At 40.0% G+C, this 18,735-nt stretch overlaps 1 protein-coding gene across 1 annotated transcript in view; it reads left to right on the top strand.

The window, feature by feature from the left end:
* The window catches only part of sv2ca (synaptic vesicle glycoprotein 2Ca), a 117,820-nt gene that overhangs the window by 65,685 nt on the left and 33,400 nt on the right, over positions 1-18,735 (top strand). The window contains exons 3-4 of the mRNA XM_061906337.1: positions 231-411; positions 3,162-3,313. Of these exons, the coding sequence (XP_061762321.1) occupies positions 231-411; positions 3,162-3,313 (333 nt within the window). The remainder of the gene's footprint in view (positions 1-230; positions 412-3,161; positions 3,314-18,735) is intronic.

The following is an 18,735-nucleotide window of genomic DNA, read 5'->3' as shown; positions in this document are numbered from 1 at the left end:
GAGAGACAGCTTTTTATTTCAAAACATTCACAAGTTTTTATTTTGCCTTACGCTGTTTACGCATTAAGTGACCTGTCTATTTTCCCTTTGCAACACTATCTTTTTGGTACACCGGAGTATTTGGCCCGATGTCTTCAAAGGTGTCATATCTTTGTTTGTCTGCCAAGCTGTGGTCCTAAATTGTGATGACACAACCAGAATAATTCGTATCTCTGACCTTCTCTTTCCAGGGAGTATCGTTTACTTGGGGATGATGTTTGGCGCATTCTTTTGGGGAGGAATGTCTGACAAAGTTGGCCGCAGACAGTGTCTCCTCATCTGCATGTCCACCAATGGCTTCTTCGCCTTTCTCTCGTCGTTTGTCCAGGGATACGGCTTCTTCCTTGTTTGCCGCATCGCCGCCGGGTTCGGGTAAGTCTGCGAAGACTCGAGGTCAATGGGGGTCCAGGCCATCAGTTGGAATGATAGGTAAAAAAAAAAAATAGCCAGTTGTGTGTCCAACTTGTTTGCTTCACACAGGTTCATGAAAAAATGCATCAATCTGGCTGGGTTACTTCGGCGAAGGTGCATTTTGTGAGACAATAAACACCCTGTGACCCCAGAGTAGAACACTGAGAATGCATCCCAGCAAGGAATGGGAATCTTACAACAACTCACAATTTGATTCCAATTCTTGGGTGGATGATTCAATTCAGAGTTGATTCTCAATTTAAACTGATTGTCGATTCGCACTGATTCTCGTAATATATTATATTGTTTCTTTTAAAAAACAGGTAACAGGTTAAAAAAAGCTCTTTGGAAGCTGATGTATGTCATACAGAATATATGCAGTGAGCAGGTGCTTATTCCCCTTTGGGATCGCGGGAGGCGCTGGTGCCTATCGCAGCTACAATCGGGCGGAAGGCGGGTACACCCTGGACAAGTCGCCTCCTCATCGCAGGGCCAACACAGATAGACAACATTCACACTCACATTCACACACTAGGGCCATTTTAGTGTTGCCAATCAAGCTATCCCCAGTTGCCTGTTTTTCGAAGTGGGAGGAAGCCGGAGTACCCGGAGGGAACCCACGCATTCACGGGTAGAACATGCAAACTCCACACAGAAAGATCCCAAGCCCGGGATTGAACACTGACTACTCAGGACCTTCGTATTATGAGGCAGACGTCAGAAGTCAGAAGTCTTAAAGGGGAATTGCCCATTTGGGGGGAAAATTTGCCCATCATTCACAATCCTTATGTATTGTTATGCATTCTAACTGCTAAATAAACATTAGCAGAAGTCAGCTAACAATGAAGGGAAAAGGATTTGTTCTATTCTGCTTTTAAATCGCTCTGAAAACATCCAAAAAGCTCCCTCAACGTTTTATATACATTATTTAAGTATGTAAATTTAATGTAGTAGTTGGATACTTCTCTTGTTGCCTTATTTGTGTATGACTTTATTAAATGTTTTGATAGAATTGTATTAAAAAAACTAGTTTTCTTTTAAGTAACATAGAAATTTACTAGAGCTTGTTTGTCTATTTTATGGAAGAATGTAGTTAATCATAGAACTGGCACCAAATATAATTATAAAAGTATTGATTTTGAATCGAGAATAGGTTTCGATCGGGAATCGATTCCGAATCGAATCATTACCCTCAAGAATCGAATCACACAAACATGCATCCACAAAAATATACGCCACACACATACATACCCCACCCCCACCAATCCAACGCTCTCCTCGACGCAAATCCCATAGGGGTGATGAAAGGATGGTCAGCGCATGAGAGCTGCGACCTACCCTCCATGATCCCTTCCCTCTGTTGCGAGATATCTTGTGACCTTCTATCGCTCGGCTGTCGAGAGCCTGCTGACATACTGCATAACAGTGTGGTACGCCAGCTGCACTGAAGCAGACAAACAGGCGATTCAGAGGGTCATGAAGTCTGCACAAAAAATCATCGGCTGTCCCCTGCCCTCCCTGAAGGATTTACACAACTCCCGTTGCCTCAACAGAGCAAAAAACATAACCGAGGACAGCACACACACTGGCTTCCACCTGTTCGACTTGCTACCATCAGGCAGGCGCTACAGGTGCATCAGAGCCAGAACAAACAGGCTCAGAGACAGCTTCTTTCCCAAAGCTGTCACCATGTTGAACTCTAACTTATAATAATAATAATTCACCCCTATACAATATCATGCCCTAATACCCTACTGTGCAATATTATTCTTCGAGTGCAATACGTCCGACACTGATTGTTATTTATTACTTCGGTACTCTTGTTTTGTTCTGTATATTGTACAGTATTTTGTATTTTGTACTTCTATAGTGTTTTGTATATTGTACAGGATTGCTTATTATTTTTTATTGGATAGTAGTCTGTTTATTTCAATTGTTAGTTTTTCCTTTTTACCTCTTATGTCATTTATTTTACCCCATATTTGTTCCGACTACCGCACCTTAAGTTGGAGTCTTTAATCTCGTTATATGCAAATATAATGACAATAAAGTTCATTCTATTCTATTCTTCTTCTATCTCGAGATGTATGTTGTAATATGTATATGTGCTTTGCTATGGAGGTTTTTTTCCCACTCCAGACTGGGCCCCCTTAGGAGCCCAGTCTAGATTGTATTTTTTTACTTATCTTTCGCCAGCATTCTACGTTTTTTCCCTTATCTTTTACAGGGCGCCTTTTGGCGACCCATCAGCGTTCCTGTTCTGTAACCCTGTACACTGTTTGTTTGTCTAATCTTGAACGGGTTTGTGCTGAAAACAAAGTTTCGTTGTGCAATGAAAATAAAAACCTATCCTAAAAAATAATCATGTGGTGCCCAAAGATTCACAGCCCTACCGTACAGCATGCACTAGTAATTATTGTGTCCTCATGGTATTGCTGTGTAACAGTTCCTTTAAGGCAGTAATTATAGTTTAGATTAATTAAAAAGCCGTCCAAACTGCCGTTGCAACCTTTACACTGCAACAAGCTAACATGATTGTGTACGTGTCATGTCCTGCTGTCATCCAGGTCCATGTTGCCAATCAAAAAAGCCAATCATAAATTGTGTTAAAGCTCGGTTCTTTAATTAAGACGAACCAACAGAAAAAAACCTAGACGTGTTATGCAGCTACTGCTGTATGTCTAATTTCCATATTTTTATGCTTCTTGCAGGATAGGGGGGGCTGTGCCCATTGTTTTCTCCTTCTTTGCAGAGGTGTTATCCAGGGAGAAAAGAGGCGAACACCTCAGCTGGCTGTGTATGTTTTGGATGATTGGCGAGATCTACGCGTCGGCCATGGCGTGGGCCATTATTCCGCACTATGGTGAGCTAATCACATATGCGTAAGACACTAATGCTAATGTGAACCTCAAAAGCACCCATTGACCCCTGATTTACAAAACTCAAAACCAGTGAAGTTGGCACGTTGTGTAAATGGTAAATAAAAACAGAATACAATGATTTGCAAATCCTTTTCAACCTATATTCAATTGAATTGACTGCAAATACAAGATGCTTAACGTTGGAACTGGTAAACTTTGTTGTGTAAATATTAGCTCATTTGGAATTTGATGCCTGCAACATGTTTCAAAAAAGCTGGCACAAGTGGCAAAAAAGACTGTTGAGTTGAGGAATGCTCATCAAACACTTATTTGGAACGTCCCACAGGTTAACAGGATAATTGGGAACAGGTGGGTGCCATGATTGGGTGTAAAAGCAGCTTCCATGAAATGCTCACTCATTCACAAACAAGGATAGGGCGAGGGTCACCGCTTTGTGAACAAATGCGTGAGAAAATTGTCAAACAGTTTAAGAACAACTTTTTTTCAACAAACTTTTGCAAGGAATTTGTGGATTTCACCATCTTCGGTAGGTAAAGTTCAGAGAATCTGGAGAAATCACTGCACGTAGGCGGCAATGACCGTGACATTCGATCCCTTAGGTGGTACTACATAAAAAAGCGACATTAGTGTGTAAAGGATATCACCACATGGGCTTAGGAACACTCCAGAAAACCACTGTCAGTAACTACAGTTGGTCGCTACATCTGTAAGTGTAAGTTACAACTCTACTATGCGAAGTGAAAGCTGTTTATCAACAACACCCAGAAACGCCGCCGGCTTCGTTGTGCTCGAGCTTATCATGCCTGTAAATGCTTCTTAAATGTTGGACCCCCAGAATCAGCGTGCGTCATCCATTCGTATCAACGAGGTGAAATTTCGTCTGAAAACCTTTGACAAGTTGGCTTTAAGTCCAACCCCGTCCAATAGGACATTACAATCTCAATCTCAGTGCTGGCACATTTGTGGCAATTTCATAGATTTGTTTGCCATTAAATTCAACATGTTCTGAACGAAATGATTGCGCATATAGGATAAGAAGGAAGAGGACAAGTACAAAACCCAAAACCAGTGAAGTTGGCATGTTGTGTAAATCATACATAAAAACAGAATATGATTTGCAAATAATTTTTTAAACTTATATTCAATTGAATAGACTGCAAAGACAAGATGTTTAATGTTCAAACTGAGATTTTTTTTTTTTGGTGCAAATAATCATTAACTTTACAGTACAAGAACAAAACAGTAGTTTTCTGAAATGTTCCTGAGCCCATGTGGTGATACCCTTTACACACTGATTTCGCTTTTTAATGCAGTACCGCCTGAGGGATCGAAGGTCACGGGCATTCAATGTTGGTTTTCGGCCTCGCCGCTTACGTGCACTGATTTCTCCGGATTATCTGAACCTTTTGATGATATATCAGATCGTAGATGGCAAAATTTCTAAATTCCTTGCAAAAGCTCGTTGACAAATGTTGTTCTTAAAATGTTGGACACTTTGGTCACAAAGCGGTGACCCTCCCCATATCCTTGTTTGTGAATGAGTGAGCATTTTGGAAGCAGATTTTAGACCCAATCCTGGCACCCACCTGTTCCCAATTAGCCTGTTCACGTGTGGGACGTTCCAAATAAGTGTTTGACGAGCATTTCCCAACTTTCTCAGTCTTTTTTGCCCCTTGTGTCAGCTTTTTTTGAAACATGTCGCAGGCATCAAATTCCAAATGAGCTAATATTTGCACAAAATGATAAAGTTTACCAGTTCGAACGTTAAATATCTTGTCTTTGCAGTTTATTCAATTGAATATAGGTTGAAAAGGATTTGCAAATCATTTTATTTTATTTTTATTTACCATTTACACAACGTACCAACTTCACTAGTTTTGGGTTTTGTATTTTGGCTCTGGCAGTTTTACGGGAAATTTACTTTGATGTCTGCTTGAAGAAGCAATCGTGTCTGTGGAATTTTCACTTGAGTTCCCAAAACATTACATTCATCTGTTTTCTGATCTGTCTATTTTAGCGAATAACTGTGACCCTTATCGCTTTCTGATGATTTTCTGGTCGGATGAGGACAGGTTGCGTATATATCCCATTTGTTTCCACGGACCTGGGTTGGATATGAAACATTCAGAATTTCACTGTTCACATGGATATGAAAGAATCCGATACAGGTCGCATAAGGAAAAAAAAAATCGTAGTTGACCTGCAGTGAGAACACAGCCATTAACATGAATAAAAACGGAAGGAGCCCGCCTCCGCGGCGGTGAGGTTCCGCAGCAGTTTGGCATCCTGTGGTAATCAGGGGTTGGTCTGACTCCTGGATTCAATCACCTAATAGGCTGGCATTGATTTGCTCCTGCAAGGAGACAGAGGTTAGCATTATGCATGGGTGTCATAGAGCAGACACTCTGGCAGAGTGAAAGATTACTTTTATTACCGCCTTGCATTTCTTATCCCTCATGCGAAGACGTAAAATAGAGGGGAAGAGCTTTCTAATTTCATTTTCCCTATATTTGCTTCTTCCATACTTTTTTAACCTTGTTCAACCCAGGCCCTCATTTTCTGTTTTGTTGGCTCGGTCTAACTCTGTCCTTCCCTTTTATTACCTCCCTGCTCTCTCTCTCTCGCTCTTTCTCTCTCTCCACTCTCCATCTTGGCAAAGTGTTCTTCTTAATCAAGCATAATTAGCTTTTTCTCCTTGCTTGACCAGGACAAAGCTTGTGCTCGAGGTGATTTATGACCAGGCAATCCTTTGGCCTCCCTATTACGTCACTGACTGTGATAGAGCAGAAACACACAAACACACACGCACACGCACACACACACACACACACAGTGGCCTCGTACCAGCCAATCACATCTCATCCATCCATCCCCCCATCCATCCATCCATCCATCGTTGTAGTAGTAAAATAAGCAGTAGTAGTTGGTTCATTTATCTACATAATCCCCTGTAATGAGATTTCCAATAGTGAGTGAAACACCAACCCCGAGGGGAAGGCACGGAAGATCCATTTTTGTCCTTTTCTCTTTATCCTCTCTATCCCACACTCTCTGCGTACAGAAAAAGGCAATCAAGAAATAAAAAAAGGGCTAATTTACTCTGGTAGGTCAATATCTGTAGTGAACAACACAACTATTTCCCAAACGATTGTATACTGGTATATAACTGTAAGGTATTGTTGCCCGATACCAATATTTTGGTATTGGAACTGGCACCAAAATATAATATAAATACTTTTCATAATAAAGATTACCACAAAAAAACATTATTGACTTAATTTTAACAGAATATCCTATGATAAATTAACATAAGTTTCATTTTGCAATCAAAGATACACTATATTGGGCAGCACAGTGGAAGAGGGGTTAGTGCATGTGCCTCACAATACGAAGGTCCTGAGTAGTCCTGAGTCCAATCCCGGGCTCGGGATCTTTCTTTTTGGAGTATGCATGTTCTTTCCGTGACAAAAACATGCACCTGGGGATAGGTTGATTGGCAACACTAAATTGGCCCTAATGTGTGAATGTGAGTGTGAATGTTGTCTATCTGTGTTGGCCCTGCGATGAGGTGGCGGCTTGTCTAGGCTGTACCCCGCCTTCCGCCCGTATGCAGCTGAGATAGGCTCCAGCACCCCCTGCCACTCCAAAAAGGGACAAGCGGTAGGAAATGGATGGATGGATGATCGGAATCAGGTGTCCTAGTCATTTGGCCCGGCCACAGGTGTGTACAATCAAGCACTTAGGCATGGAGACTGTTTCTACAAACATTTGTGAAAGAATGGGTCGCTCTAAGGAGCTCAGTGATTCCCAGCGTGGAACTCTCATAGGATTCCACCTGTGCAACAAATCTAGTCGTGACATTTCCTCGCTCCTAAATATTCCAAAGTCAACTGTCAGCTTTATTGTAAGAAAATGGAAGAGTTTGGGAACAACAGCAACTCAGCCACCAAGTGGTAGGCCATATAAACTGACATAAGTAGAAGTGGAGGAGGATTTATGGTGTGAGGTTGTTTTCAGGGGATGGGTTTGGCCCCTCAGTTCCAATGAAAGGAACTTTGAATGCTCCAGGATACTAAAACATTTTGGACAATTGCATGCTCCCAACCTTGTGGGAACAGTTTGGAGCGGGCCCCTTCGTATTCTAACATGACTGTGCACCAGTGCATAAAGCAAGGTCCATTAAGACAAAGTCTGGTGTGGATGAACTTGACTGGCCTGCACAGAGTCCTGACCTGAACCCGATAGAACACCTTTGGGATGAATTAAAACAGAGACCTGAGAGCCAGGCCTTCTCGACCAACATCAGTGTGTGACCTCACTAATGCGCTTTTCGAAGAATGGTGGAAAATTTCTATAAAAACACTCTGCAACTTTGTGGACAGCCTTCCCAGAAGCTGCAAAAGGTGGATCAACATCATATTGAACCCTATGGGTTAGGAATGGGATCGCAATTCAAGTTCATATGTGAGTCAAGGCAGATGGCCAAATACTTTTGGCAATATAGTGTATGTGTTGACATTATATAACAGAGTGAACAATCTAGACAAATTCTCTTTTCGTAGTAAGTAAGCAAACAAGGTACAAAATCTCTTAATTTGGCAATAACATATTGTGTAGCATTTTATTTTGTCTAAATTATGAGGGAAAATCACTGGAAAATTGATGGATGGGTGGAATATTATTCTTAAGCACTTGTTCCTTTCCTGTTAATGTCTGGTTACTTTCTGTTTCAGTTTCTCTCTACACTTCTGTTGAAATGTAATAAGCACTTTTTTATTCTTTATTTACTTATTTATCTGTTAAATGCTTCCCATTAGTTTTGGATGATGATACTACACATGTAGGTATTAATCCAATACCAAGTAGTTACAGGATCATACAATGGTCCTAAAGAAAGTTATAATGTGTCCAGGGATGTCTTTCCAGACTTTATAAACAAAATATGAATTTAAAAAAAAAGGAAAAAAGATTTTGTGATGATAAAAAATATCGATGTATTCATTGTAGTATCGACGAGATTCGCTCTTGTACTTAGTGTCGCTACAGTTGATGTCAGGAGTACGGTAAGTTCAACCATGGCATTTGTTTACATTGAGGAGCACTAGCCTGTTAGCAGTGAGCTATTGTATCCTCCTACGGTGTGTAGTGATGCATGTTAAGAAACATATTTTATTTGTCACCACGGAAGTGAGGATTAGTGTTTTAGAAGTAGCTAAAACACTGTGGAGGGACGTTTTAAAGCAGGGGTTAACCTTTTTGACCTTGGGGCCCAGTTTTCCACTAGAGAGGGGCGATGAGCCCACTCACATATTAACACTGAATTACAATGCTTGATCTTAATTGTACTCAATAATTGTATCTATTTATTTTACACAAACTCTAGGCTCAGGTCAGGCGGATTAGGAAAAAGGGAATGAAAAATAAATAGACATACACTTATGTTGTACTAAAATGAATACACTAAATTAATAATGAATATTTCTTAACTAAACTGCCAATAAAATTTAAATGTAAATGAAAATACAGTTTCACCACATTAGTTAGAATTTTGTGCTTAAGAAACTTCTCTTTGACTTTAGCTCTTGAGTTCTTCCTGTTGCTTGACATTGTCATTACTGCCACAAGTGATGGTGAAGTGCATTACAACTCAGTACCATACGGACCACAGCTGAGAAAGGTTCAAGGTTCAAGGTTCAACTTTATTGTCCCTGCGGGGAAATGTGTCTTGGGCACAGTGCATCAATGCTTTCTTAAAGGCCTCCTGATTTTCTTATTTAAACAGTGATAGCAGGACCCTTCTATGTGTCATACTTGATCATTTCGTGATATTGCCATATTTTTGCTGAAAGGATTTAGTAGAGAACATCCACAATAAATTTTGCAACTTTCGGTTCTAAGAGAAAAGCCCTGCCGCTACCGGAAGTCGCAGACGATGACGTCACATGTTTGATGGCTCCTCACATATTCACATTGTTTTTAATGGGAGCCTGCAACAAAAAGTGATATTCGGACCAAGAAAACGACAATTTCCCCATTAATTTGAGCGAGGATGAAAGATTCGTGTTTGAGGATATTGAAAGCGACGGAGTAGAAAAAAAAAAACGCGATTGCATTGGGACGGATTCCGATTTTTTTAAACACATTTACTAGGATAATTCTGGGAAATCTCTTATCTTTCTATTGTGTTGCTAGTCTTTTAGTGAGTTTAACAGTACCTGATAGTCGGAAGGGTGTCTCCATGGGTGTCTTGACACGCCAGTGTCTCATGGGAGTCGACAGCAGCTATGGACGGCACAAGCTCAGCTTTTCTCCGGTAAGAACTGACTTTTTAGCCACAATCTTCTCACCGAAACCTGCTGGTTGACATATGGTCGGGATCCATGTTGGCTTGACCGCGCTCTGATCCATAGTAAAGTTTCACCTCCTGGAATTTTAAACAAGTAATCACAGTGTGTTTGTGTGGCTAATGGCTAAAGCTTCCCAACTCCATCTTTCTACTGTGACTTCTCCAATATTAATTGAACAAATTGCAAAAGATTCAGCAACACAGATCTCCAAAAAACTGTATAACTGTGCCGTTAAAACAGACGACATTTAGCTGTGTGTGTGCGCAGCGCTCATACTTCCTAAAAACCTGTGACGTCTTGAGTACACGTCATCATTACACGAAGTTTCGAAGACGAAACTCCCGGGTAATTTAGAATTGCAATTTAGTAAACTAAAAAGGCCGTATTGGCATGTGTTACAATGTTAATATTTCATCATTGATATATAAACTATCAGACTGCGTGGTGGGTAGTAGTGGGTTTCATTAGACCTTTAACATATGCAAAAACAACAGAACATAAACACAAGCACTGACACAACCACAATCAGACAACTAACATTTAAACATCAGAACATGGAGCTTGATAGACATAGGTGGCACTTTGATGTAGGCATAAAATCTACAGTATGGAGATAAAGATAAAGTACCAGTGTGCATTGCACTAGAGCTCATGGATAAAGTACTGTGTGCTAAAGTGCTATGTGCTAAAGTGCTATGTGCTAAAAAAGTGCTAACCTATGTATTAACATTCTATTGCACATTGTTGGTCAGCTTAATGGAGGCTGGGACAAATGATAATTTAAGGTGGTTAGATTTGCATAGTGGGACCCGGAGTCTTCTCCCTGATGGCAGGGTTCCATATTCAGGCAATAGTGGGTGTGTTGTGAATTGGAAAAACATTTCTTAGCTTTTTTCCTAACTGCCTGCTCATAGATGCTCTGTATAGGCTCATATTCTTTCCTCCCTACAATTTTCAAAGATATTACTTTGCGGCACTTTAGGGTCGCTAGCTGCCCAACATTGGGCCCCAGACTTATCGCAAAATACGTCCATCTTCTCTCTTCTGTCTCCACACTGTTTCTTCTTCTGGTGCCCTGTGTGCGCGCTGACTTATAGGCGCCTCTGCTCTTATTACCAGCAGTGTCACCATGGCGTGCCGTCAAGTCCATGAAAAAAAAATGACATTGTAGCACCTTTTAACATTCATAAGTAGTGCAGTACTTTATTAGTACTGGTATACCGTATCCTTAAATTGCAATGACCATGAATTGATTAACGTGGACCCCGACTTAAACAAGTTGAAAAACTTATTCGGGTGTTACCATTTAGTGGTCAATTGTACTGAATATGTACTGAACTGTGCAATCTACTAATAAAAGTATCAATTAATCAATCAATCAAATGACACTATATCTTTTTTTTTTGAGACACTCTACAAAATTGTGAAACCTAAAATTTGCTATCTCAGTTAAATAAATGATAGTACATTGTGCGATTAATCCTCAGAAGACATTTCCTGGCATAAACACTATCGTTAACCCCCCACGCTCCCTGACTGTCACCACCTACGCCTGGTAATGGATAATGGCACCGCTCCCCGGGGAGAAGCATCTACATGAGGCACAATCTGTGGAGAGACGTGGGAAGTCACGACTGGCACTGCGGTGTTTTTTTTTTTAATGCCGGCTTCCTCAACAGCTGACATCAGTGACAGCCCAACTATTGTGTGCGTATTCCATTGGGAATGTTGTACAGCAGGGGTGTTCAAGGTGCGGCCCGGGGTCAATTTGCGTTATTTTAAGGCCCGCCGTATGGAACTAAATTTTTGTCTTTATTACGTAAGATTTTTTGGACACTTAATTTATGTAACTGAATTTTTTGCCTGCCATGAGGTGGCTACTTGTCCAGCGTGTACACCGCCTTCTGCCTGATTGTAGCTGAGATAGGAAATGGATGGATGGATGCGTTTAAATTTTGTGAAGTAAGAAGAGGGACCGGAGGGTGTGTTCCAAGTATCGTGGGATCACATTCCTCAGCCTTCCCGGTAAGGTTTATCCAGGTGTACTGGAGAGGAGGCTATGCGGCTATGCCGGATAGTCGAACCTCGGATTCAGGAGAAACAGTGTGGTTTTTTCCCTGGTCGTGAAACTGTGGACCAGCTCTATACTCTCGGCAGGTTTCTTGAGGGTGCATGGGAGTTTGCCCAACCAGTCTACATGTGCTTTGTGGACTTGGTGAAGGCATTCGACCGTGTCCCTCGGGAAGTCCTGTGGGGAGTGCTCAGAGAGTATGGGGTATCGGACTGTCTTATGTGGCGGTCCGCTCCCTGTATGATCAGTGTCAGAGCTTGGTCTGCATTGCTGGCAGTAAGTCGGACACGTTTCCAGTGAGGGTTGGACTCCGCCAAGGCAGTTCTTTGTCACCGATTCTGTTCATAACTTTTATGGACAGAATTTCTAGGCACAGTCAAGGCGTTAAGGGGTTCCGGTTTGGTGGCTACAGGATTAGGTCTCTGCTTTTTGCAGATGATGTGGTCCTGATGGCTTCATCTGGCCGGGATCTTCAGCTCTCACTGGATCGGTTCGCAGTCGAGTGTGAAGCAACCGGAATGAAAATCAGCACTTCCAAGTCCGAGTCCATGGTTCTCGCCCGGAAAAGGGTGGAGTGCCATCTCCGGGTTGGGGAGGAGACCCTGCCCCAAGTGGAGGAGTTCATGTACCTAGGAGTCTTGTTCACGAGTGGGGGAAGAGTGGATCGTGAGATCAATAGGCGGATCGGTGCGGCGTCTTCAGTAATGCGGACGTTGTATCGATCCTTTGTGGTGAAGAAGGAACTGAGCCGGAGGGCAAAGCTCTCAATTTACCGGTCGATCTACGTTCCCATCCTCACCTATGGTCATGAGCTTTGGGTTATGACCGAAAGGACAATATCACGAGTACAAGCGGCCGAAATGAGTTTCCTCCGCCGGGTGGCGGGGCTCTCCCTTAGAGATAGGGTGAGAAGCTCTGCCATCCGAGAGGAGCTCAAAGTAAATCCGCTGCTCCTCCACATCGAGAGGAGCCAGATGAAGTGGTTCGGGCATCTGGTCAAGATGCCACCCGAACGCCTCCCTAGGGAGGTGTTTAGAGCACGTCCAACCGGTAGGAGGCCACGGGGAAGACCCAGGACACGTTGGGAAGACTATGTCTCCCGGCTGGCCTGGGAATGCCTCAGGATCCCCCACGAAAAGCTAGACGAAGTGACTGGGGAGAGGGAAGTCTGGGCTTCCCTGCTTAGGCTGCTGCCCCCGTGACCCGACCTCGGATAAGCGGAAGAAGATGGACAGATGGAATTTTGTGAAGTAAATGATCTTTTTTTTAATTATGAAATTTTTATTGACCTCTAGCATTAGAGATTCCTATATATTACATCTTATTTGTATACATCCCTCACCCTTGCTCCTAATGGGCCCTGGTTAGCGCCTTTCATGGCAGCTCCCGCCATTAATGTGTGAATGGGTGAATGTGGAAATGGTGTCAAAGCCCTATGAGTTCCTTTTAAAAAAAAAGGTAGAAATGCACTATACAAGTACAACCCATTTGCCATTTACAATTGTTTGCCCTAAATGTCAAGATATTTTTTTGTTTATATCCAAACAATCCCCCCCACCCCCCACACACACACACAAAGAAACATTTTCATTTAATTTGAAATTTTTCATGATTTATTTTGAATTTTGGAGCAACAAATACTTTTACAGTGAATATTTTTACATTGAATTTTAGCAAACTAAATGTTTAAATCAGTGCCCCCCAAACAATTCGTCCAAAATCCGCCCCACGAAAAGTCCCAAGTTAAAAAATAAAAAAAATAAAAAAATAAAAAAAATAAAAAAAAAAATAAAAAAAAACTATATATATATATATATATATATATATATATATATATATATATATATGTGGGGCAAAAGTCTTTAGTCAGCCACCGAGTTCTCCCACTTAAAATGATGACAGAGGTCTGTAATTTTCATCATAGGTACACTTCAACTGTGAGAGACAGAATGTGAAAAAAAAAATCCAGGAATTCACATTGTAGGAATTTCAAAAAATTTATTTGTAAATTATGGTGGAAAATAAGTATTTAGTCAACCATTCAAAGCTCTCACTGATGGAAGGAGGTTTTGGCTCAAAATCTTACGATACATGGCCATCAATTGTCCTGTCCCCTTAGCAGAAAACAGCCCCAAAGCATGATGTTTCCACCCCCATGCTTCACAGTAGGTGTGGTGTTCTTGGGATGCAACTCAGTATTCTTCTTCCTCCAAACACGACGAGTTGAGTTTATACCAAAAAGTTCTATTTTAGTTTCATCTGACCACATGAAATTCTCCCAATCCTCTGCTGTATCATCCATGTATCAATACCACCATAATTCACAAATAAAATATTTAAAATTCCTATAATGTGAATTCCTGGATTTCTCCACATTCTGTCTCTCACAGTTGAAGTGTACCTATGATGTAAATTACAAACCTCTGTCATCATTTTAAGTGGGAGAACTTGCACAATCGGTGGCTGACTAAATACTTTTTTGCCCCACTGAATATATATACACACTTTTTTTTTAACTAATCCAAATTATGCAAACGAGCAATACCTTGTGATTAATCATGATGAATCCAAATATGACAGTGTGATTATTCTGATTCAAAAACAAAAAATAGGAAAATAATTTAAACCCTAAATATAAATATGTATATGCAAGTGTATATATATATATATATATATATATATATATATATATATATATATATATATATATATATATATATATATATATATACATACATAGATATATATATATATATATACATATATATATATATATATACATACATATATGTATACATATATATGTATATGTATAGATATATGTATATGTGTATGTATCTATATATATGTGTATATTTATATATACTGTATGGATATGTGCATGTATATATATATATATATATATATATACATACATATATATTTCCATCCATCCATCCATTTTCTACCGCTTAATCCCTTTCGGGGTTGCGGGGGGCGCTGGCGCCTATCTCAGCTACAATCTTGCGGAAGGCGGGGTACACACTGGACAATTTATACATACATATTTTTTGTCAATGTCCTTGCTGTGCTTGAATCCGTTTCCCAAATAGTTTTATTTTTGAGTGTGCGCACGTTTACGTGTGTAACAATGATTAATGAGTATATGTAAACGCTCTGGGGCCAAGATCAGGTGCAGTAAGATTAAACTTAGCCCAAGCACTCAATTCCTTTCCTACACATTCAATTAACCCATCACAGTGCATTCCCCTCAGCTCCCTCAGCAAAGACATTCATCTCTAATGTTTCACATTAATCTACATTGAACTCACACTTCATTCATTTGGGCTTGCTGCTTCTCGGGTTACATAATTCGGCAACGTATACAAAGCACTCAATTGTGAAATAGGATCCAAAACAAATCTGTTTTTGCAAAGATAATAATGCTGTCAGGGAGGTATTCAGTGTGTAATATTATGGTTGTTAAACTGCACTGCTTCATAATATAAAATGTGTATACCCTACACGAATAGTAAAATACAGAAACCGGAATAATATCTCAAAACTCTTGTGATCAAGCAAATTTTGTGGCTAAGAATGGCTGAAACATTTATGCCTGATTTTTGTTAGTATTCCGTTGCAAAAGGTCAGACAAATGCAGAATCGTATGAAAACAATCCTACAACAAACCATGCAAATTCCATTGTCTGTTCTAGACACCCACAAATATTACCAAAAAGCACATTTGATAGAGAATAATTCTAGTTACCGGTATACATGCAGAAAACAATGTGAAACAGATATGACAAATAAAATGTATAAATGAACTAGGGATACCGATACCAATTGCATGCATTAACAGCATATTTTCAGTGTATTTATGTGGAGTGCTATCGACAGTGTAACGATATCAACTCAATATTTAAACTAGTTCTTTATTATCTTGTATTACATACCATTGTTTGATCAAAACACAGTCAATATTACACAATAACTTCACACTAAGTGTACACAATCAAAAACTGATATCTATTATGCATTGAAATCTTTGTGGCTTTCAAAGTACTAGACGTAATAGAAATATCGACCTAATTACTCTAGTTTCAGTGCTCCCTTACTTGGTTACCTCTAGTTGATAGGGGTGGGGATTTAACGCACCTGCTTCTGATTAGTGATCAGAGGTGAGGCTCTGATCACTAGCTTCACCAGCTTTTTGAAACATGTTGCAGGCATCAAATTCTAAATGATCTAATATTTGCAAAAAATAAAGTTTTCCAGTTAGAACGTTAAGTATCTTGCCTTTGCAGTCTATTCAATTGAATATAATTTGAAAAGGATTTGCAAATCATTGTATTCTGTTTTTATTTACAATTTAAACAACGTGCCAACTTCACAAGTTTTTGGTTTTTGTACTTAAAATTGTATCCTTCATTCCAACTTATGGTTCTTACTATGGGTGTGGGAAAAAATTGATTCAAATTTGAATCACCATTCTCACGTTGTGCGATTCAGAATCGATTCTCATTTTAACAAAATCGATTTTTTTTTTTTTTTTTTTATCAATCCAACAAACCACTACACAGCAATACCATAACAATGCAATCCAATTCCAATACCAAACCTGACACAGCAACACTCAGAACTGCAATAAACAGAGCAATTGAGTGGAGACACAAACACGACACAGAACAAACCAAAAGTAGTGAAACAAAAATAAATATCATCCACACCAGTATCAATATTAGTTATAATTTCAGCATAGCAGTGATTAAAAATCCCTCATTGACATTATCATTAGACATTTATAGAAAAAAAGAAAAAAAAGAACAATAGTGTCACAGTGGCTTACACTTGCATCGCATCTCATAAGCTTGACAACACACTGTGTCCAATGTTTTCACAAAGATAAAATAAGTCATATTTTTGGTTCGTTTAATAGTTAAAACAAATTTACATTATTGCAATCAGTTGATAAAACATTGTCCTTTACAATTAAAAGCTTTTTACAAAAATCTACTACTCTGCTCTCATGTCAGCAGACTGGGGTAGATCCTGCTGAAATCCTATGTATTAAATGAATAGAGAATCCTTTTAAATCGGAAAAAATTTGTTTTTGAATCGAGAATCGTGTTGAATTGAAAAACAAAAAGTCGATTTTGAATCGAATCGTGAACCCAATAATCGATATTCAATCGAATCCTGGGACACCCAAAGGTTAACAGCCCTATTTTTTCCTAATTTGTTTAATGTTTAATTATTTTTACTTTCCAGCGTTCTCAGAAGGAGCCATCTGCCTCAGAGGTTGTCAGCCGTGCTGTAGGGTCGCCTTGTGTCAGCGTCCTGGTTGCGTCCTGGTGCAGATGGCTCCTGTGATAGTGTTTACTCACCTGGCACCTCTGTACTTAAGTTAAAGTTAAAGTACCAATGATTGTCACACTCACACTAGGTGTGGTGAAATTATTCTCTGCATTTGACCCATCACCCTTGCACGGGAGGTGAGGGGAGCAGGAGCAGCAGTGGTGGCCGCACCCGGGAATCAGTTTTGGGGATTTAACCCCCAATTTCAACCCTTGATGCTGAGTGCCAAGCAGGGAGGTAATGGGTCCCATTTTTATAGTCGGGGTTTGAATTCACAACCTACCGATCTCAGGGCATACACTCTAACCACTAGGCCACTGAGTAGTCAGCCATGCATTCATTTGTTTTTGTGTGTGCATATGCGTGTGTGCGTGTGTGTGTGTGTGTGTGCGCGTGTGGAGTAATGGGGGATCTGGGTCATTGGGATATTGTCTTTAAGTCTGTAAAGCACTTTGTGTTGCATTTGTTTTATGTATGAAAAGCGTTTGTGAGGTTTGATTGATTGACTGTGTCACGCCCATGAAATCATGTTTAGTTTTTGTCATGTTTGGTTTTATTTTTTGGACACTCGGTTCCTGTACCTGCACTTCCTTGTTTTCTTTATTACCATAGCAACTCATTGATTTTCACCATGCCCTCATATCACGCCCCTGTCCTCAGTTCTAACACCTGCTTGTAATTATCACTGGTATTATTTAAACCTGGAGTTGCCAAGTGTTCAGTGTGGCAACTTAACATATCCCTTAACCCGTTTCATGCCAAGCCATGCTGTTTATTCCCTCCTGCTCATGTCAAGTACGTTTTTGGTTTAGTTATGTCACAGTTGTTTAGTTTTGTTTTTGCCTATACTCATGCCATTGTGCTAGTTTTGTTTTTTGTAGTTTTGCCTTTTTGTTGTTTATTAGTGTAAAAAATAAAAATGTACTCACATTCCCTTCTGGCTCGCCAATTTCCCTTTGCGTTGGAAATACAAATTATCCCATAGTCCAAGTCTTGACAGACTGACTGTTTTTAAACTTTAATATGAGCAAATAATGCATCAAATATGATATTATCAAGCATTACAAACATGTATTTCTGTTAAGATTATATATACTTATTTCACGGTATAGGAAGAGGTTGGGGGTGGGAGGGCGATGGGGGGGGGGGGTCATTTAGCAATGCAGTCTGCTGAAGATGATGAAAAGCGGCACGCTACATAACTGATGCTGTGATTAAAGTTGGAATTGCCATAAAACACATTTTAGGATATTATACTCTCTACTGCCGTCTAGCGGTTAAAGTGGATAGTGCAACCCCCCAGTTTGTCACGTTTCATGTGTCAGGTAAACTGCGACGAATAGTGCCATATATTTTTTATTTTTTGTCCTCTCCGGCTTCTCAGAAAAATCATAATGTTTTGCCTGATTTACTTTACAAAAAGAAATGTGTGGAATACTTCCCTTGTTTCCCTATTTGTATTTGACTTTATTGAATTGATTTTTATTATTATTTGGCACAGTTGTACCGCAGCAGGAAGGGGATAGAAAGAGAAAAAAAAAGAAAATAGAGGGTGAAATTGCGAGGACAAGAGGAAGATAACACAACAATAACAACAACAACAGAAAACCATCGGCAAATACGATATGTACAAATATAGTAAAAGGGA

Source organism: Nerophis ophidion, linkage group LG07 (assembly GCF_033978795.1).
Source record: "Nerophis ophidion isolate RoL-2023_Sa linkage group LG07, RoL_Noph_v1.0, whole genome shotgun sequence".
Classification (NCBI taxonomy): Eukaryota; Metazoa; Chordata; class Actinopteri; order Syngnathiformes; family Syngnathidae; genus Nerophis; species Nerophis ophidion.
The sequence above is the reverse complement of the archived record's forward strand: the minus strand, read 5'-3'. Positions and strand labels throughout refer to the sequence as shown.